Source organism: Balaenoptera physalus, assembly GCF_965194825.1.
Source record: "Balaenoptera physalus genome assembly, chromosome: 8".
NCBI classification, from domain to species: Eukaryota; Metazoa; Chordata; class Mammalia; order Artiodactyla; family Balaenopteridae; genus Balaenoptera; species Balaenoptera physalus.
The window spans coordinates 95,648,582-95,670,893 of record NC_138887.1 but is presented as its reverse complement, the minus strand read 5'-3'; the positions used below and the strand labels follow the sequence as shown (position 1 = coordinate 95,670,893).

Here is a 22,312-nt window from a genome sequence, read left to right as displayed (position 1 = left end):
GATGAGAACCCACTGTCTACCTATTAAGATATCTTCTTATTTGCCTATGTGTTCCTTCCTCCCCATTCTTGGCAAGCTTGCATAGTTCAATTTGCACTCAGTTAAAATTCACGGACATTTAAAAAGGAGTCTGGAACAGTGCTGCACATAGAAATATGATGAAAGCCATATATGTAACTTAAAAAAAATTTGTAGTCACATTAAAGAGGTAAAAAGAAATAGGTGAAATTAATTTTATGCATATAGCTTATTTAACCCAATATACCCAAAATATCATCATTTTAAAATGTATTCAGTATACACAACTACTGAGATGTTTTACATTATTTTTTTCCTATGTCTTTGAAATCCAGTGGGCATCTCCCTCTCCCAGCACATCTCCATTAGAAGTAGCCCCATTTCAAATGCTCATCCACCACATGTGGCTAGTGGCTGCTGAATTGGACAACACAGGTGTCTGGTTGGAAGGCTAAGAGCTGAACTCCAGAAACTGACGCTCTTTATTTTCCCGGACACATGTTAAGTGTCGGGTGTTGAGCGTGATTAAAATGTGCAGCCTCCCCCACCCCGCATGTCTCTTCCCTTTCCCTGCTTTATTTTTCTCCATAGCCCATTTGATCTAACACACAAGATAGTTCTTTCATCCAACTATTGTCCTAGAATGGTAGCCCCACAAGGGCAGGGCTTATGTATTTCAAAACTGCTGTATCTCCAGTGCCAAGAAAAGTGCCTGGTGCGGTGTTACTTGATAAATACTTTATTGAATAAACGATTGAGTTAATGGCCCAAAGAGTGATCCGGCTGTTTACAGCAGAGAGAACATCTGTAAGCTGGCAGGCTGGCTTGCAATAGATCATTCAAACCAATCACTGAACAATTAACAATATAGAGCAAAAACTAACCGCTAAAAAATAACAAGGTTGGAAAAATTAAACCAGAATTTCATGCCCTTTATAATGGTGTAGGGTGGGAGTGAGGAGGCACTAACTCTGGATCACAGAAGCCAGAAGTTACAGACAGCAGCTGTATTGATCATAGTTAATAATCTAACCTGTTTCAGTTGTTTCTATAATGCAGCGCGTTGCTCAGTTTGACTCAAAGTTCTTGTCCCTCCTTGGTAATTCTTCACATCCTCCATTGGCAGCACAAATTTGCAGAATAAAGGAATGTTACAGCTCTGTAATAGATGAAATGAAACAGATGACCTCTTGGGAATTATTCGCATGTGTTTTATGAGAACAGATAGTCCATTTTAAGAACTTGAAACCTCTAGAAAGCGATTGTTTTTTTTAATTTTAAGAAAAGTTTGAGATTTACACTGTTGTGAAATCAGCTAGTTTTCTTCTTTGGTTTAATTTTATCCCTAACTTTTTATGTAATAGTAAGATCATTTTTTTTTTTTTAAGATTTAATCTATTATTTTTTTTTAATAAATTTATTTATTTTTTTATTATTTTTAGCTGTGTTGGGTCTTCGTTTCTGTGCGAGGGCTTTCTCTAGTTGCGGCGAGCAGGGGCCACTCTTCATCGCGGTGCGCGGGGCCTCTCACTATCGCGGCCTCTCTTGTTGCGGAGCACAGGCTCCAGACGCGCAGGCTCAGTAGTTGTGGCTCACGGGCCCAGTTGCTCCGCGGCATGTGGGATCTTCCCAGACCAGGGTTCGAACCCGTGTCCCCTGCATCGGCAGGCGGATTCTCAACCACTGTGCCACCAGGGAAGCCCCAAGATCATTTTTATTTATCATCCAAGGTTCAAAATGATACTGAAACTTTATTTTCCTCATTGTGTTTTTCTTACATCACATACCTTGTTGATGCAAATTAGCTGTTACTTTCAAAGAAGAACCCATTCTTTAATTCAGGGAATTTTTTATGGACAAGAACAACTATAAAACATCTAATAACAGTCCCTGTCTTCTCCTGAAAACTACGTAACATATTGTGACTTACGAAAAAAGAGGAGGGAGACCACACCTTAGAGCTTGCCTTGACCTGAGATCTTTTACGTAAATCTGGTACCTAAGCTTCTTGTGAATCTCAAAACATGGAGGTGCCCTAAACAAAAGGTAGCATGGAATGAACAGGCAGAGGCTTTGTGCAATGATGATCTCTCTGGGCCCTCTGGTTGCCAGGTTCCCAGGTCTAACCCCCAGTGCTTTCATTCTCAAAGTCTCAGTTGAACAGGACAGAGATGCTTTCCCAGAGGGCCACGCTGCTTGCTTTCTTTGAGTGGAGAAGTTGCACTGTAGCCATCCTTACGTCATTAGGATGTGTTTGCCATCTGGGTGGCATTTTAATTTAGCACTTCATTGTCAGAGTGTAGCGATAAATAATAAGTAAGTGAAATCTGTTCTACTGAAGAACATGTGTGTGCACAGAAATGAGTATATAAACTGCACAGTTGATGAAAATTCTTCTTGTTAATGAATAATTTCATATTAATATTTCTAGGATAACTTAGCAGTGTACTCTCATAAAAGTTTTTTGAGTTTCCTTATAAATTTGATTCTTAAATTTTTTGAGTATTATATGTTACCATGAATTCAGGCTACAATAGCTAAGTAATAGACCTGAAATTTTGCACTCCCATAAGCACTGACAACACTTTGCAGGAGGTAATTTGTATACTAAAGGAAACAGGGCCCTCACCTTAAAAATGATAAAACAAAATTAAAGAATTGAAGAATTTCTTTCCAGCCTATTTGGACAGTGTGGCTTGGACTCTGGGACTTAGGCCTGAACGTAAAACCTCTGTGACCATTTCTGCTTCTGATGATTTCACCCGATGATTTAGGGAGAAATTGATAGATACGATTTCTGGCTCTAAAACAAAGAGAATGACCTATTGTCTTTTTATTTAAAATATTTGAGAAAATCATATAAATCTGTAAATTTTTTTTTTTTTTTAGTTTGTAAGGCAATATGTGTATATACAGTAAAAACTCATTGCTTGAGCTACCCTGATTTAGCATCTGTGATTACCTGGATAGGATCAAAGTAAAATTTATTTTTGCACTATATACAAAGAAAAGCTGTGAGTATTTTTCAGAGGGTCAATGAACTATTTAAATTACCTAAGAAGATCATTGTTTTCTGATAACCATAAATTACTTTGATTCTATCACCGAGTATGATACAATTGAAATGCTAATTTTAAACTATTTTTATCAGCATGTTCTTGTCAATATATTGAATAAGATGTCTTTCACATCTCCTTGCCACACCATTAGCCTTATTCTATATAATGTATGTGCAAGAAAGTATTAAAACCATATTCTCTTTTAAGTACTACGTAAGTAATAAGAATTCACTTTGGCTATTTCCACATCTGATCTGTAAGAATGAGGATTTCTAGTACGTTTGCCCCAACTTCTCTCCCACCAACTCGCTAGCCCCTCAAGATAAGAACCCCGCGCTATATAATTTGTGTTCATGTCAATTAGTCAGCTCATGACAATGTTGACAGCTTCATCCCCATGTATCCAAAGCTGGTTTGGAAACATAACAAGCAGGAGTTGCAGGGATTATTGATTAGAAGAGGCAAGTAAAGGCGTGATTTGCTTATGTCTGACAGAGCTTTCAAGCTCTGTGTGTACCTTCTCTGAGCTTAGGACAGAGGACAAGAGTGTGGTGCAGTTGCTCAGTAGCTCTCGGCATAACTCAGGTCACTAACCAACTAAATGAATAGTCAAATGAAGAGACGAGGTGCACCCTTGTACACCAGTGGCAGCCCGATGGCAGTGCTTTCAACACTCCTGGGACCTCTGCACCCACTGTTTACCCACAGCTTTAGTGACCAAAGGACGAAGGTTCTGTCAACTCCAAAGCATGGAGACATTTAAAGACACTTAGGTCTCTCTCCTCTAAAATTAGTTCTGGGTCTGCATTCCTCTAACATCCTTCCTGATTAATCTTCGTTTAATTCTGGAAAGCGTTAGTATGTGTTACTCTGTCTAAAACAACTGTTGGCCTTCTGTCCTGCTGCCCTCTGCTTTTGGCCTTCTGTCCCTTATATTGGGGTTAATATTACCAGTGCCGAATGATTTGTAATGCCATGAGGTCTTTTGTGACCCAAATGAGCAGAACTTTTCCTTGATCCACAGTCTCTTTGTCAATGAGTCATCCATCCTTTCTCTCCATTTTTATTTCATTCTATTTTGAGTGTGAATTACAATAGATAAGGACAAGCTCAATCAGAGACAGTCGTAGCTAATTCCACATATAAAAAAATGAAAACTTGATTCAATCTTGAACAATGTTCTCTTTCCGGATCAGGCTATAATAGGAACTTGATCTTAAGTTTAAATGACACCTAAGTTAAAGGTTATTTAAGGGCAGACACTTCCTTTCGATCTTGTAAAGTGCATAGTAAACCTCAGCTTTCCAGCTCTGTACTTGCAAACTTCCTGTTATCTGTACTCACCTGTGTCTTCTCTTCTGCATCATCAGGGGATGAGGTATCTTCCCCTTCAAGGCCAACTTGTGCACCTATCATATTGACCCCAATTCCACTTACCTCTTTCCGGATATATTTTAATCCATTATATATCTCCTCTTTCTCCTGTGGCTTGTACCTCTGTCTTCTTTTACATATTTCCCTTCCATTTATAATCATGGTATCTCCCTAAATAATGCCTTATCCTGAGCTCTACGCCTCCTTTCAGCTGCCATCCAAAAAGCAGGCTATACTCTCACCTTTGTTTTACTCACCTTCACTCCACTTTGCCCAAAGAAGTTTGGCTTCCAATCTCACCAGTCTGTCTGGTGGGGAGTTAGTTACACTAGCCTGGAGCCTGGCTGGTCAGAAGGAGAGCGGAAGGAGGAAAACTTTTAAATTCTGCTCCTGCCTGCCCACTACATTGCCTTGAGATGTCCAACTCCTTATCTTTTGTCACTGGAATTGGTAGCAGTAGGTCAGGTGGTCAGTGTCTGTGGTATTATCAAAACAGGGCCTCACCTGTGCTGCAGTGAGATGTTGATGAAAACAGGAAAGGGCTGAGCCACTCCTGCTCATCCCTTCACTCCTCTACATCCAAACCCTGTAAGCCTGGTGAATTACAGGACTGTTGACCAAGTGCTGTTGCTTTGAATCTAACAAATTAATGGTGAATCCCTGTCCACAGGAGTTGCCTAATGACTTAGTAGGAAAAGGAAATTATCGGTGTTGGTTCTGTGTTGCCTGGAACTCTCTGCTCCAAAGCTTAAGCTTCTGTCTTTTTGAAGTCCCTGCAAAGGACACAAGCCTGCCCATCATCCCATTCTCTGTACCTCCAGATGATCGTGAGCTCTCAAACTAAAATTACTAGACTCCTAAGGAGTGCAGTTCTTAGTAAAGACGATAGGTGGTATGTACCACCTGGAACTGATGGAGCAAGAATTTAAATTAAGCATAATACTCTCAAGGTGATACAGGAAGATGCTAGCTTGTCCCTTCTTGATGCAGGGACAAGAAGTCATGAAAAACCAAGTGGAAATATTGGGTATGAAAATAATATGGTTGTAAGAAAAACAGGATACAGGATGAATATAGCTGAAGAACTTGTTAGTGACCTAGGAGATCAGAATGGGGGCTGCAGGAAAGGAGAAATAAGTAGACAATACAAAAGGAAAGCTAAGTGATATGGAGAATAGAAATAGAGTAAGACAGACTTCCATCAGACTGGTTAAGAAAAAGATGCAGATAAATATAGCATGAAAGAGAAAAAGTAACTAGAGACACAAAACAAAATAGTAGAAGAGTATTGTGAACCAATACAAAATTGAAAGTCTCAAAAAACTGCGTATTGTTAAAGTCAGCACAAAAAACAAAACTCAAATAGGCCAATAAATTTTAAAGAAATTGAAATAGTTGTCAAAGATCTCCCATCCCCAAATTCCTAAACCCAGTTGTTTTAGGAGGTAAATTCTACCAGTTTTAAGGAACAAATAATTCCTATCCAAAATAGGTTCAATAAAATGGGAAGTGAAGGGAGTTCATTTCATGAAGCAAGTATAATCTTGATTCCCAAACCTGATAAAGACAATAGAATAAGAGAGAAATAGGGCTTCCCTGGTGGCACAGTGGTTAAGAATCCACCTGCCAATGCAGGGACATGGGTTCAAGCCCTGGTCCGGGAAAATCCCACATGCCACAGAGCAACTAATCCCGCAAGCCACAACTACTGAGCCTGTGTGCCACACTATTGAAGCCCATGCGCCTAGAGCCTGTGCTCTGCAACAAGAGAAGCCACGGCAGTGAAAAGCCTGTGTGCCGCAGCGAAGCGTAGCCCCCACTCGCCACAACTAGAGAAAGCCCGTGTGCAGCAACGAAGACCCAACGCAGCCAAAAATAAATAAATTTTTAAAAAAGAATTATTATAGGTCCATTTCATTTAAGCATATATGCAAAATTCCTAGATATGATATTAGCTCACAAAATCCAACAGTGTATTTGTAAAATAATATATCAAAATCAGTGGGGTTTGTTCCAAGAATATAAAAGTGATTCAACATCAAAAAACTAAAAAACTTAAAGATCACATGATCGCAATAGATATTTTTTAAAGGGTGAAACAGTTTAACACTTAGCCATAAAAAAAAAAAATAGACTGTTAGCCTAGATAGACTTCCTTAGCTTTATAAAATCCATATAGGAAAAGACCTACAGTGAATATTTAATGAAGAAAGTTTAAAGGCATTCTCTAGGATTAGGAACAAGACAAGTACATACACTTTCATTTTTCACAGTACTGAGAGTCTCAGACTCTACATAAAAGGAATGAAAAAAAGGTGAATCAAAAGAATGGAAAGAGAGGAGATAAAACCATCATTGTTTGCAGATGAAATGATCATCTCCCTAGAATATTCTACAGGATCTAGATAGAGCCTATTAGATACAAAAGTTCAGCAAGGTTGTAAAGTCAACCTGTTAAAATCAATAGCCTTTCTCTGCACCAGAGGTCCTCAAACTTTTTAGTTTCAGGACCCATCACACTCTTAAAAATTAACACAGATCCCAAAGAGCTTTTGTTTATGTAGGTTATATCTACCAATATTTACCATACTAGAAATAAATTTATAAAATGTTATTGTTTAAAAATAAATATAAACCCATTACTGTCAACATAAAACATTTTTATGAAAATAAAAAATTTCCAAAACAAACAAAAAACTATGTAGTGAGAAGTATACAGTGTTTTACCTTTTCGTACATCTCTTTAATGGCTTCCCTAAAAGAAAACAGCTAGATTCTCATACCTGCTTCTTCATTCAGTCTATTGCAATATATTATTTTGGTTAAGACACGAAAAACAAATCTGGGCTTATATGTAGTTGAAAAGGGAGGAATATTTTAGAAAACTTTTCAGATAATTGTGGGTTTTCTTCTTTGATATTACACCAAAACTCAGCAAGTGGAAGTTTGTTACAGTTTAATTGAAATGTGAAATCTGAAAGCACATCAATGAACTTTTCATGCTATTACATTAAATTCCACTGGTTTATCATGTATTTTGAATAGATCTTTCACCATGCATAATTTTTAACATTATGTATTGATTATTTGAAAAATATGCAGTGAATTGCGATCTTCTTAATGTTAACAAATATTATGTAATATCAAAAAATCACCCTTGTGAATATCACCCTGACTCATCAGAAGAGTCTTAAAGTATTAGGAAGCTGTCAAGCTCCTGACAGATACAAGTTTTCTAAAATTCTACTTTTCCTTAAAAGCTCCCATTTTATCATTGGCAACGAATACTATCTATTGTTTCCTTGAAGTGAGAGGTTTACTTCATTTTTCAGAAAGTGTCTACCAAATTTCCAAGTCTGAATAACCATACTTTGTCAGTAGTCGAATGGTTCTCTGTGAAAGAAAACAAAAGGCAATTAGCTCAGCCCTGGACTCAAACAATCACACGAACAGTTTTCCTCGAGATAGTCCTCGTACTTCAGTACACAGAAGTGCTTTATGCAAACTTCTTATTTTGTCACAGATGATATTTTTTAAATGTATATTCAAGCATAGAGATTCAATGAAATTAATAATTTTTTACTCTTTCCTCAAGGACATTCTTATGTAAAACTAGCTGTTTTTCTTGAGTGAATGGTGATAAAGAATACGTGATGAGTATAATTTAGCACCATAACCCTGATTCATGCTGAGGTAACAGTTTTACTCACTATTGCTTTTGCATCATTACTGTAAATGTCAACAGAATTTAAAAGGCAAAACATTTTATTATGAAAGTACTTTTGACTATGTAGGCCCCCAAAAGGTCTTAGGGATCCACAGTGGTCCATGGACCACACTCAGAAACACTATTCTGCACCATCATTCAACTAGATAGATAGATAGATGATAGATAGATAGATAGATAAATAGATAGATAAGGTACCTTTCATAGTAACCACCAAATTATAAGGCATCCAGGAGTTAACTTAGCCAGATTATACAAAACTTCCTAGACCTCTATAAAAAAAATTTTGAAATTCAAATAAAGATCACAGAGAGTGATGTAAATAGATGTAGAGACAGTTCATGCCCTTAAGAGAGATGAACTTAATAATATATAAACTCTCCCCCCAAATTAATCTATAAAATCACTGCAATGTCCATCAGAATTCCAGGGTTTTTTTTTTTTTTAATTTGATAAAGTTACTTCAAAATTTAAGTAAAAGAATAAAGGATACTGGAAAACTATATCACCTTAAGGAAAAAATAAAACAGTATGGAGACTTGCCTTGCCAGATACTAAGACAAATTACAAAACCATCACCAAAGCCCAGGATCAGGCAGATACTCAGAAGAGGAATGTAGAGACAGAGTCATGTATAAATGGGAGACTGATATGCTTCGTCGAGAATAAAGTGGGACCACAAATCAGTATGGAAGAATGGGCTGTTTCAGAGATGTTAGAAAGAAGGGCTCACTAAATGGATTAAAATAAACTGAAGCCCTCTCTGATAAAAACGTGGTCTCCAGAGAGACCTCAAAGTATTGAAGAAAACATCTATCACTATAAATGCATCATTACTCTTTATTGTAACTATCTTCAACTAATATTTTTACCTTTTCACATCCTCAGTTTTCTAAGTTTCCAATTTACTTACTTCATTTTCTACATAGAATTGTCAACCAACCATCTATGCTTGAAAAAAATACTTCACACTCTGAAATGAAAGCTCCATGAACCACATTGACTCTCAAAGTTTCAGAAGAAGACGTAAAATAATGAGGTAAACGCACAAGATAATGTATCAGGAGTAGTTAAGTATATCCCAGATTCCTCAGGATCTGGAAAAATTATATTCTTCCAAAAGCTTCTCTTGTGTGAACATTTGTCTTCTGCAAAAATTCTTAAAACATAAGCACCTCCTGAGAAAACCAAACGTTTATGTAATATCTCTTTCAGTTTGTTCCTTACTGAGAACTATTCCCTCGGCCATGATCTGTAACACTCTGAACAGCTCTTGCTAGAATCTTATCTCCTTCCTCTGAAGATGCATGGAAATCTCATTACAAGTGTTCAACACCTGTTCCCTAAAAGGTCTCAGAAATGATGTCAGGTTATTCAGCTCACTTGACAGTGTGTCATGTATTTTTTGTGTTTTTGTTTTATTTTTACTTTTATATGGAATGTGATTTACAGATAAATGCAGCCTTGAAATAGCAAGCTTTCCTCCTTTCGTGAGCAATTCTGTAGAATTTATCATTCTCTAAATCCAGGGTTTGAAACCAACTGATTGATGACCCTCTTATTTATTTACTAACACATGTCAACAGGTAACCAAGTGACATGCAGCAGTGTGGCTCCTGCAGCACCTTGTTAATCTGAGTAGTTTAGATGTATTAAAAAGTCTTTTCACTTGGACAAAACGAGAGTAATGCAAACTGACAGATTTCACCTCTTTATTTCTCAACAGAGTTTGTAAGTACTCAAAGCCTAGACAGATGACTAGTTTGGGAAATGAGGGAGATTTCTTGTAGACCACAGTGAAGTGGACGTAGAGCTTCAAGCACTCAATATAAAGACCTAATTGAAGAATTTGTAATGCTGGATTTTTTTCAAAAGGGAAACCTATAAAATATCCCTGAGGCATCATCAGTGCATATACACACACATTCACGGTGGCAGGCAGACCCACGATGTTAAAACCAACCATAGAAATACTCAGGATGTCACCAAGCCCAACCCTACTCTCTACACTTGGTCTTTACACTTGTCCGGCTAGGAGACTTTCTCCAAATCTTGGCATCAAATACTTTATCACCATTAACGCATGAGCTGGCTGCCCTAACAGATCTTGATTATGTGTCAAAGGAAACAAAGACATACGTACAGACGTCAAGATCTTTTGACTAATTTCCTAGCACCCAAGGCTACAAATCTTCAAATTATCTCTTTCATACTGTGGTTGCTGTGTCTGGGAAACTTCTCATTTCTTCTCCTTCAGCTTGCTTCCCAGCTGGCAAGCCTCTGGAGTGCCTTTCACTTTAACCATTGCTCACTCCTGAACAAACCGTCTTCACCCCCATTGCCTCACTGGATTCTGCTTGCCTAACCCACACTGTTCACAGGCAGACTTTCTCCTTGAGAATGGAGAAAAGAGTATAAGGGGCAGAAGTATAAGTGTGGAGTTGTGAAGGTATTCCCTTTATGTGGGAATGTAACAAACGACCATGGAAAGGCTGCTTGTTTCAGGTAAATGTAATTAGAAGACAAGAAGGTCTAGGCATGAAATTTAAGACGCTATAGGCTTTAATTATATGATAATTTAGTATTGGCATAGCATAATTGAGATTATTCTGATGGTTTTCAATTTCTGAATCTGAATTATATTGGGGAGAAGTAAATACGGTGTATATATATATGAAGAGCAATAAACCAGGGAAGGGACCATTTCTCAGTTTCAGCTGCTGAATGTAATCTGTGTATGTGAAATACAGATACAGCTATCATGGCTAAAGACCAGTCTTTAGAAAAGCCCCTGTTATGCAACTAGCTGAGAAAACTGCCAGTGGAAGAAAATTTCTGCTGTCATTAGAATCCTACCACATAGTTCTAGCCAGAGCTAACCAGAGCAAAGTAAATATGCATGTAAAAATTTTTTTCTCTTTCAAGCCTTCATAGGCTCTGCAGTCAGATGCAGATATTTTCTTCCTGTGAGATCTTAGATCTTAGATCTTCTGGTTTCACAGATTTAAGGAGAGCTAGAATCTCAACAGCTAAAAGGACTAAATTAAAACTTTAATAAAACTCAAACAAAGGTGTCTGTTTTTCCAATCTTTTTTTTTTTTTTTTTTCTTTTTTGGCCGCACTGCACGACATCTCAGTTCCCCGACCAGGGATTGAACCGGGGCCATGGCAGTGAAAGCCCAGAATCCTAACCATAAGGCCACCAGGGAACCCCCCTATTTCTCCACTCCTATAAGTCACATAATTATAAAAACCTGTGACAAATGTTAAACCAAATAATATTAAATTGTGTGTGTGTATCCTAATAATCCTCTCTCTGTAATTCCATCACCATCATGCCTTTAAGATCTTAAGAGAAGACGATGCCTCCCTATTCCTCCTCAAGGAAGGTTCACAAAGTGTCACTGCCATTTACCTCCAGCGGTATCTGACTTCGTATGGCCTGTCACTCATGGATCACCACGGGCTGTTGGCTTATGGAGATTGCTCAGTTTGCATGCAGTTTGACTGCCATTGCCATTGCCTCTAGTCCAGTGTCCAATTCTCCTTTGCTCTGTAGCTGACCATTTCCTTAAAAACGAACTTACTGATGTGAAAGATAATCCAGGTAAAGCAGCTAATGTGACTGTGACTGCAGGACAGTTATTCGAAAGCACTGTATCATTAGCATGGTTAATTCCAAGGAGATATTAACTGCAACTGTTGGTTTAAATGACAGGGTCATTAAACAAGTTGGCCCCAAAGGGAGCCTTGGAATTAGGAGGCCACAGACCTATTGTTTTCAAACATCTGTGGCCATTGGTATTCTCATGGATTTTAAACATCCGTAGGCAGGCCGTAACATCGTAGATTATTTTCATTCATCTAAGGACTGTCCAAATATGTACCTCATCCTATCTGGGATAACATTACTGAAGATGTGTTCCGATTCTACACAAAAGTCACCTTTTCCCTAAAATGAAGTTTATGTAAAGATATAGCTTGATTTCGGGAACTGGTAGTTCTCAAAGTGCATTGCCCAAACCAGCGCCATCAGCATCTCCTGGGAACTGCGAGTTCTTTGACCCGACGCGAGACCTTCTGAATCTAAAAACTCTAGGGGTAGTGCTGTCAATCTGTGTTTTAACAAGCCCTCCATGTGATTCTGGTGCATGATGAAGTTGCGAACTACAGACCTATACTGAAAATACTCCATTCATTGATTAGAGTGATGTATTATGCCTGGCACTCATAGAACCGTAATAGGTTGCAGTCAGACAAGCCAAGAGAGAGTCAGTGATACACCATCCTTTTGCATCAGTTGACACTACCAAGTCTTGGGGTGTCAGATACTGGGCAAGTATAGGTCAGGTTGGAGAAGTGGGGTTTAGATTTAGATACCGCCTCTCTCCTGGATTCTGAGGTGGTCTTCTTAGCCAGCAAGTTATATACTACTCCCTCTAGGGGACTAAGTCGAGGGAGATTCCCCCCCACCCCCCCACCCAGAATCATCTAATCTAGTCACAAGCTCTAAAAGTGGCAGACAGGTGGGAGGGGGAGGGGTCGTTTTGTTTAATGGGAAAGTGTTTGATCTGCCCTCCTTCCCTCTTGGGTTGAAAAGGCCCATGAGTATTGAGATCTGGCAGGGGTAGGACTCCCCAGGGCCTAGCTGTACTAGACTCTGGTACTGTATCACTCACCACAGATTGCTATGCCTGGAGCTAAAGGATGGGTCAGAAGATCTCAATAAAATTTACACTTTCCTGCTGAGTCCTCAGTCTGGATCATGCGAAGAGGGAGAACACTGATCCCAGACAAAGAATTAAGGTTTAAATTAGGACAGACTAGGGAGCCAGTAGAAATTCCCTGAGCCAGCTGGGCTGGCCTAAGGGGGTGTATGAATGGAAAAAAGCATTTAAGATGGAGGTGGCAGCTCAGATGGAACCATTTCTGATCTCTCTAATTGGTACAAATCATGTATGTGCCCATAGCAGTGTGCAAGGTGTGTGCGTAATGTGGTATTGCCCTATGTTTTTGTAAGAGGGTGAGGTGGATGGTGGGAGCAGTCACCATCTACTTTGGTGGAGAAGGGGCACAAGGAAATAGAGGGGTCCATTCCACCATTTCTCATCGGGGTCTGTGGGTAGATAAGTTTTTCTGACCAGCAGTCCACAGAGAGGGTGCTGGCAGTCCTTGCTACTGAATGACCTTTAGGGTTTCAGGTAGAAGAACTCAGGTGTTGTACCCTTGGCCCAACTTCCTTGTTTAGTTAAACCTCACAAGGCAAAGCCTCACTACTTGGGTCTCCACAGTGTCCCGTGTAGATGCTTCCATGTTGCTGATCTCCTTACTCCTTCCAAACTGTAGGCCTTCCTTTAACTCCTTTCTCTAGAAAGTAGTCATTTCCCCATTTTCTCCCCCTCTTTCCTCTTCTTTTTTTTTGCTTTATTTTTCTTTTTTTCCCCAGAACCTGCAGTTCTCCCCAGAGTCTTTTCTTCAGGCATACAAGTTTCTTACCTCAGTTACCTCCTGAATGTCAGGGCTTTCTCCCCATTCATCTGATTTTTGTCCTTTAGAGGGAGGGAGTTCTTTTTCTTCAGATGGGAGGAGGAAAAAGATGGGAGACTTCAATGTCAGACTGCTGCTTTCTCTGATCTAATGTTTCTGAACTCAAACACCCACCCACTAAAAGGATAATTCGATTCTGAAGAACTCCATATATTACACATGAGCAATTTAAAGCCCTCTTTTTGATATATCTTTGATCCTATTTCTTGCAAGCTAGTAACTCTTTTCTTGCATATTGAATGCATTTAATTCACTCTTTATCAGAGCTTTATTTTAGAACTTCCTCATGTTGACCAAAAATGCATGGGATGCATCTCTATCCTCTACTTTATAAACTGGTTAGGGAAAGAGATACATAAATTGTTTGAAGGCAGAAATACTGTTTTGTTCATCATTTTATCCCCTCAGTTATTAGTACAGTACCTTACATGCAATATATGTTTGTTGAATCAAATTCAGGGCCCCAAAATCTGGGGATGTTGAAGAACCAGCAAGAAATCTTAGCGGAAGGGAGGAGATATGGGGATGTATGTATATGTATAGCTGATTCACTTTGTTATAAAGCAGAAACTAACACACCATTGTAAAGCAATTATACTCCAATAAAGATGTTTAAAAAAAAAAGGAAATCTTAGCGCATATATAGGAATTATATGTTGGTGCACTCTAGCTGTTATCATGACCTAGATGCAGAGGAGAGTAGACAAGGCAGTACTGCAGTGGGATTATTGCCATAGCCCTTCAATCCAACACCATCTTGAATTCTAGTCCTTGTTTAGCTGCAAGTACAGATACAATCAGTCTGTTAAAAGTTAAGGTCAAATACATTTCAAATTTCTATGTATCTTATATGGAGAAAAATGGACTGAAATGATTTTACTGGTCTTCTCCCCATATCCCCTTACAACCTTCACAATGAGCATCATTGTGTATCCAATGTGACAGGCAGTGGCAGGAAAGGAGGCAGCCAAGGAGAGAATGCTGAGAGTATGCACCCTCTTTGAAGCAGGGGAGCAGAGTTAAAGCCTGCTAACACACAATGGTCAGGCTGTCTTCTTACATCTCCCCACCTCCGACTTTTTTTTCCAGTGAGATCTCTTCTTAAATGTACAGATGAGCATAATTAAAAGGAATTGCTTTGAGGAGCCAAGAAGTGTTGCCATAGAAAAGTAAAAGTGTTCCAGAATGAAGAAATATCGTAGCCAAGAGCAATACATTGAAATTCATCAAGAAACCTTGCTACTTTGGGTATATTTGTTTTAAATGCCACTATTTGAAATGTGTTACCAACTATCAGCAACTTGGCGTGAAGCTTGAAGAATATAGAGGCATCTGTAACGCTGTAGAAATGTTGCAAAAAGAGGGAAAGTGGACATTTTAAGGGAGAATTCTCAAATATTCACAGTGCTCAGAATTTTAATGGAGCTATTGATAACCTTGTTATCTAGTAGAGTTCTAGCTACAAAATGCATTAAACTTCTTGGCTGTAGTCAAATGAGTGGCAGCCAGAGATGGCATACCTAGTGTACTTGATAAAAATGCTGTTTATTTAAAGTATTAGAGTGGTCATTATGTTCAAGTGCAAAGTTTTGATCCTCTCAGTAAATTTAATCTAGAAAGAATAAAGTGTTTCAGACTGTTTTTAAGTTTCAGTAGAGCACAGGGTACTCTGTGAGTTTTTCCTTAAGAGTGTCAAATGTAAAAGCTGGACTTGATATATTCACACATAAACAGAAGTAAGTTTTCAGGTTGCTTCCTTGATTCTTTCCCATTATTGCCTACTTGTGGCTAAGGATATGGTGACTTTATAAACTCAAACTTTCAGCTATTTCAGAAGTTTACATTGAACATATATATTCAGTTGAGTGTGCGTATGTGTGTGTATGTTAATCCTATTCAGAGAATTTGAAAATGGAAAAGAATTCAAGTCACTGTATTATCACTGTTTTAACCTCTCCAAGACACTTTTCCCTAATCTGGAAATGGGGCTCCTGATTCCCTAACTTTCAGAATGGTTTTAGGGGTACAGTAAATAATGTACTAAAGTATGTAGGAAAAATAAGTGTCTCTTCTGTGATCAAAACAATTACATTTTGTTGCCTTTCCCTTTCCTCATGAAGTTGAAATGATATAATCCAATATAGGTAAAGCCCAAAATTTATAGGAAGCATAGACTCTCTTAGCTAGAAGGAATCTTAGAGCCTATATGGTTCAGTGATTCTTAGCATTTGTTTGGCTCATGGACTACTTTGAGAATCTGAAAGTTATGATCCTTCACTCCCCAAAAAATGCCTCTATACACAAAAATTAGCCTATAATTATAAGGGGTTCAAGGACTCCCTAAAACCTATTCCTAACCCCTAGGGTTAAGAATCCTCAACTTAATTCAACACCCTCAATCTAAAGATGGAGGGACTTCCCTGGTGGCACAGTGGTTAACAATCCTCCTGCCAATGCAGGGGACATGGGTTCGAGCCCTGGTCTGGGAAGATCCCACATGCCACAGAGCAACTAAGTTCGTGCTCCACAACTACTGAGCCTGCACTCTAGAGCCCACGAGCCGCAACTACTAAGCCCGTGTGCCCAACTACTGAAGCCCCTGCTCCTAGAGCCCGTGCTCTGCAACAAGAGAAGCCACCGCAATGAAGAGTAGCCCCCGCTCGCCACAACTAGAGAAAGCCCATGCGCAGCAACAAAGACCCAATGCAGCCAAAAAAAACAAAAACAAAAAAATCTAAAGATGGAAAAATTAAAGAATATAAGTGATACACTCTTGAGAATTAAAAATTATTTTGAAAACTCTTCCCCAAAAATCTCTAATAATTTAAGAACACAGCTTTCATCAATTATTTGAGCAGTGTCCTTGGACTACAGCTGCATTTCATTGGTGGACTTGCTGTCTCGTCCACCCTTGGTTTGTGAGTGACAGAAGAGCTATTTGCAATCCCACACAAAGTGAAATGAAATAATTTGAGTATTGGTTCTATTTTTAACATGCCCTTTCCCAAAGATTATACTACTGCATTCTCAGTAAACATTCATGAAGTACCTGTCATGGTCCAAAGCCTATTCAAGATAGTGAGAGCACAAGATCATGAGACCCAGTTTCTGACTGATCTGCGCCTAGTCTAGTAACAGCTCATGAGCTGGTAATAGGGGAACCCAGAGGGAGGAACGACTCACCCAGCCCCAGAACTTGGAGAAGGTCCTACATTTAAGGTAGCATTAAAGCTGTGTCTTGAATGATGAGTAGGAGTTTTCCAGGCAAAGGCTCCAGATATCCTAACTCCCTGTGCATGCAGATTTTACAATGCGCCACTTTCCTTTTAGTTTAGAATAATTTGCTTACTTTAAATTTTATGTACATGGTAATTAGGTGGGGTGGCCCATCGAAGACCCATTTGGTAGTTTCATCAACCACGCATCTTCATTCTCTGAGCCATGCAATCTCCAAACCTTAAGGTCATTGTCCTCTCTGACCTGCAATTTCTAGTCACTCACAAAGGCTTGCAAATCCTTTCTTCAAAGCGTCCCTTCTACCTTTCTCTTCTTTTCCGTTCCCATTACCGTCTTCCCATAGTTCTCCATACACTAGACCTGGTCCCCACCAGTCCTTCCTTGTAGTACACAACCACAAATACGTTTTCCCAAAATTAATTTATTCTGAAGCCTGGCAGAGAAACATTTGCTCCAGGTTACCAGATAGGATATAGTTACTGAGTCTATTTATTTTCTTACTTAAAGCCTGCCACGATCCAACCTCAGGCTCCTCACTCATCATTTCCCAGAACTTTTTTACTCCAGCCAGGCAAGTGCAGGGTAGAGATGCTAAGAGCCCACACCAAGTCAGGTCTCATCTTTACCACGTGTTAGCTGTTGCATTTCATCTCTCCAAGCTTGTTTCCTCATCTACGACTTATATGAATAAATAACCAAACGTCTTAAAGCTGTTAGGAAAATTAATGTGATGACACATGGGAAGTGCCTGGTGCCGGGTCTGACACGTAATTGGCTCTCAATAAATGGTGACGTTTGTAGCCACCTTCATCATCACTTTCCTCTGAAATGCACCACATCTGTGACATGCAAGCATTTCTAGAAACCCTTCCTCCTCTTACCCAGGTCATTTGCTTCTCCTTTAGGACCTGCTTCAGGTTCTGCTTATCTTCCCACTGATATCCCCCCCCACTAAATATACCTGCTTTCAGCAGTCTCTCCTAACATCCCCTGCCTCCCCTCTGTTTGCTTTACACTGTTTCCAAACTTTGAAGTTTCCTCACTGCAATAGCGAGAGCTGCCCCCAAGTGGAGCAGACTGTCGTGCAAAGTCAAAAGCCTCCTTGACTTCACCCTTGTTTGAGGATGTTGAAGTGATCATGAAACAGAGGGGAGGTTGGGTAGTGGATGTCTAAGGATCCCAGCAGTAGTGATTTTTGGAGTCTGAGTGGTGTAAGAGCAAGAACATGTCTTCTACTTCCTCCTACTTCCCACAGCTAAGATTATTGTAGGCACACTCAACTCTGTTGTGTTTAGCGGACTGTTTTCCTGAAGAATCATCCTACTCTTTGATCCGTGACAGATGAGCAGTGGCTTTAATCCTGCAGGGGAGTTTGGGAGGATGTGTATCAGGGTTGGAGGATGGGAAACCCCACGTGCATCACACTGTGACCTATAGTGAGCTTATAAAAAGTGTTTAATGAACAAGCACCAATCATAGGCTGGTTCACTGAATCATTGTATGTCCCTTGGGAACAAATTAAGAGCAAATGGAAGTCTTCCAAAGTTAAGGCTGAAGTTATAAGGAGATGTAGAGGGAATAGATCTCTTGCCCCACCCCTGCCAAAAAAAAAAAAAAAAAAAAAACTCCTTAGGTTCCACAGAAAAAGCTCTTTATCTAAACATTTTATTTCTCTTCCTTACGATCTCCATACAGGGGCAAAGAGAGAGTCCCGAAATGTTTATCTTTAGTATCCTTACTGGAAACTCTATTCCTCACATTTTTGAAACAGTTTCATTACACGGGGCACCTCTAATTTTTGCCAGTTCGTTTTATCTCTGAAATCATCTGCTTTGCCTTCTCTGTTGCTGGATTTCAGCTGCACTTAATCTCATTGTGGCCTGGCCTTTTTATACCAGTTTGCTGTAATGCTGAGAGAACCTTCAGCTTCAAAGAATGGCTCTTCACCCCCCCCCCCCCCAGCTGGAGGGGAGGAAATCAGTTAATTGCAGCCTGTCAGAGTTGTTTTAGGTGACTTTGTACTTCTTCCATTTAAGATCAACATGAACCTTAGACATTTCAGGCTGGAAATTTAAATAGCAACAGAAAAGCCTGCGTTTCGCTAATGCCAGGAATGACTCATCTGGTGAGAATGGTATTGTATTGATAATACAATACAGAGAGAAGGAAAAGACTGTGGTATCTGCCTTTCTTTGTATTTCTGACCTTGAGGAGAATTATAACTTGTTTGTTGCAGAAGTTGAGCATCTCATGTGCTGATGCACCTGTTAGTTCTAATATGTTAAATGGCAAAGCACTTGCAGTTTCCCATGATTGCTTTGTGGGTGAAATATTTTCTGCAATCTGGTGAACTGATTTTTTTTTAAAGACTGTATTCATTTGAATTTCTTGTCTCTCTTATTTCTCAAAAATATGCTTTCTCATTCTATTTCAACACCCTGGTCTCATCATTAACATCTTAGAATCTGCTTGGCTTTTTATTTTCAAGGTAACATTATTATGATTTGTTTTTAATGCAGAGACCATGAACCAGGCGACTCCTGCTAGGAAGCTGGAAGAGGTTCTTCATCTAGCAGAGCTCTGCATAGAAGTCTTACAGCAGAATGAAGAGCATCATGCAGAGGTGATGGCTTGTTTTTTTTGTTTTTTGTTTTTGGCTTGTTTTAACTGTCACATAAAGCGTCACATTATGCTTTACCATAGTGGGAGCAGCACTGAAGAAGTGGCTTTTGATACACATCTGGCCATTTATCTACAGAAAACTGAGAACATGTGTGCATCTCCTGGAAATATAACTCCTATATGTTACAAAGGAATTGTATATGTATATAATTTAGTATCTGTTCCTGACAACTGTCTTCCTGTGAGGAACATATGAGAACTTATGGGATCTGCCTAAGGTGTACAACTAGTTAAGAAGCAGAGCTGGAACACGAACCCCCATCTTGTGATGCCAGATCACTTGCTTTTCCCCCTGTGCCCTGATTGCTTTAGTTTAGAAATGTAAGTTAATCAATGTTCAAAAGGAAACGTAGTGATAAACTATAGGACACCAAAATTGAATAGAAGACGTTCAGAACTGTATGATTGATAACTCCAGTCTTTCACTTTTACCGTCAAACTTTTCTTTAAATTTTCACTAAACCTTCATTTTTAATAGATTTTTAAAAGTTCTAGTGCTAATTATATACTGACATTCACTAAAAATATAGAATGGTATTTCATCAGGCAAACTGCTTATTCTGAGACTTAAAAGTGTCATTCTTTCTAATAGCCATGAGTTTATTTTAAAAAACAAGAGTTTTCTGACTGAATCAGGTAGGGAAAATGTGTAGGATTAAATAAATGTAATAAATTTCAGTGCCCTAACAGTGCTTTTATTCTTGAGGAAGCACGTGAAATGAGTAAGTATGAAAAAGACCAGATACAGAAGAATTTATGGAATATTTATATTTAATGAAGCCTTGTTCTCAAAAATATAAGAAACTACAGGAAGTACGTTTTAAGCAGATTCTCAGAAAAGAATATTCATGAAACCTTGCTATAGATAACTAAGATTTATTGTATCTGGTTATAAATATGATCATTCAAAACATCTGCTTTTAGCTCAGACTGTGGAATCTAGCTTTTACCTTGCATCTGTCATGTGTGAACTTGTTATGGATATTTTATTTTAAACTGAAGAAACAGCTGCTTCAATAATTTGAAGTGAATTCCCAGGAGGAGCTTTTCTAGGCTAATACTACCGCTATGTTACAATGAAAATGATTATATGATAAAATGTATGTGTGTGTTGTCTTTGTCTTTTGTTAAAAGGCATTATCATCAGAGTATTAGACCTTTTTGAATTAAAAAAAAATTTCTGATTGGGTATCCAATTTCATCTAAACAGGTACATCTAATATTCCTATACATTTCCCAAAAATTACATTTAATTTTCCTGCACTAATAAGGAAAATAATAACTCTCCTGTCTTTTAAATGTAATTAGCATTATATACTCCCTGCAACCACTACATGCTTGTTAAAGTACAGTGTATCCAAACACAATTAAAATGTAAATATTACTTATTTTCTAATCCACAAAAATACAGTTGACTTTTTTGAACAGGGATAATCAAAACTCATAAATGTAACTCAACTATATGCCAAAATATAGAAGTGTTATAATGACCTGTTTTTAAAATGCTTTGTAACACTATGACATGTCTTCATTCCACAATGCTTCCAAATTCTTGGGATTCTTCAGGGAAGAGAGGTGAGTAAAATTGTTTTCACCATTTTTCTAGCATGGAATAACTCTTTTATGTGAAGATAAGATAGAAACACACTCTGGTTACACTTTTAAAGCCACCTTAGTCCCTCTCCTTGGAATTAGACTGTATTTCTTTAAATGGGCAACTCTTTGTTGTACTGTTTCCGTGAATGTGTCTTATTAGTAATTGCATGCATAATTATTGCTGGCCATCTAAGTACAGGCCAGCTGAGAGGATTTTGTCAGTTTGGTTTTGGTTTTATCTTCTAGTGTTTTTTTGGCCTTTTCCTTTTTTTAACCAGGAGATCCAGCTTTTCCTTTGAACAATATTGGGGGGTGAATTGATCTGATTCCAAAGTCGTTTCCACAGTGAATTGATGGACTGCATTGTACACTGATCTTGATTTTGCTGAATGTCCAGGCTAGACTTGACTGCACAAAAGAGGACCCGGCCCGGCTCCCTTGGTGAAGGTTAATGCGTCTGCCTCAGAGACCTTCAAGTGACCGTGTGTCAGCACCTCTCGTTTCCCTTCTCCTTCCCTCCGCAGGGGCGGTTCACTTCACAAGGCCAAGAGGTTGTTTCTGTCCTTCAGCAATTTCTCAGTTAAGCAGGCTTCACGTCCTTCAGATCTTTGACAGTAACTTGCTTATAAGACAGTCCTCCCTTTCTCTGAAGGCCTCTCCACCTCTCCCCTCAGGCTTCTCTTCTGAATTTCTGTGTTTTCTTTTGAGAAAGACAGTTTAAGCTCCTTTCCAGAAAATCTTGAAGGACGTCTTCCACATTCCCGTGATGAGACTGTGTCTGACCAGAAATTTAGACAAACTGATCCGACAACTGTCCATCCAAGGCCGCTCACTCTGACAAAGGCGGCAAGTCCCAGATGCCAACTAGAAAGCCTTAGGCTCTCACCAGCGCACCCCCTCCAGACACACTCACCGCTTTTCTGCTAAGAAAACTTGCCAGGTGCACAGCTGGTCAGTGACGGCGTGAAGACGCAGGCCAACTCCAGACTCCACACTTTCCAGGGAACCACATTGTTATTGCTTGGTTTCAGTAGAATGGCAGGTATGGGTACCTTGTCCTAGTTCTGCCGGC

At 39.1% G+C, this 22,312-nt stretch overlaps 1 protein-coding gene across 22 annotated transcripts in view; it reads left to right on the top strand.

Moving 5' to 3' along the window:
• The window catches only part of CADPS2 (calcium dependent secretion activator 2), a 544,167-nt gene that overhangs the window by 425,263 nt on the left and 96,592 nt on the right, over positions 1-22,312 (top strand). For all 22 annotated transcript variants that reach the window (XM_082472263.1, XM_082472261.1, XM_082472259.1 and 19 more), the window contains one exon: positions 19,482-19,585. In XM_082472263.1, coding sequence (XP_082328389.1) covers positions 19,482-19,585 — 104 coding nt within the window. The remainder of the gene's footprint in view (positions 1-19,481; positions 19,586-22,312) is intronic.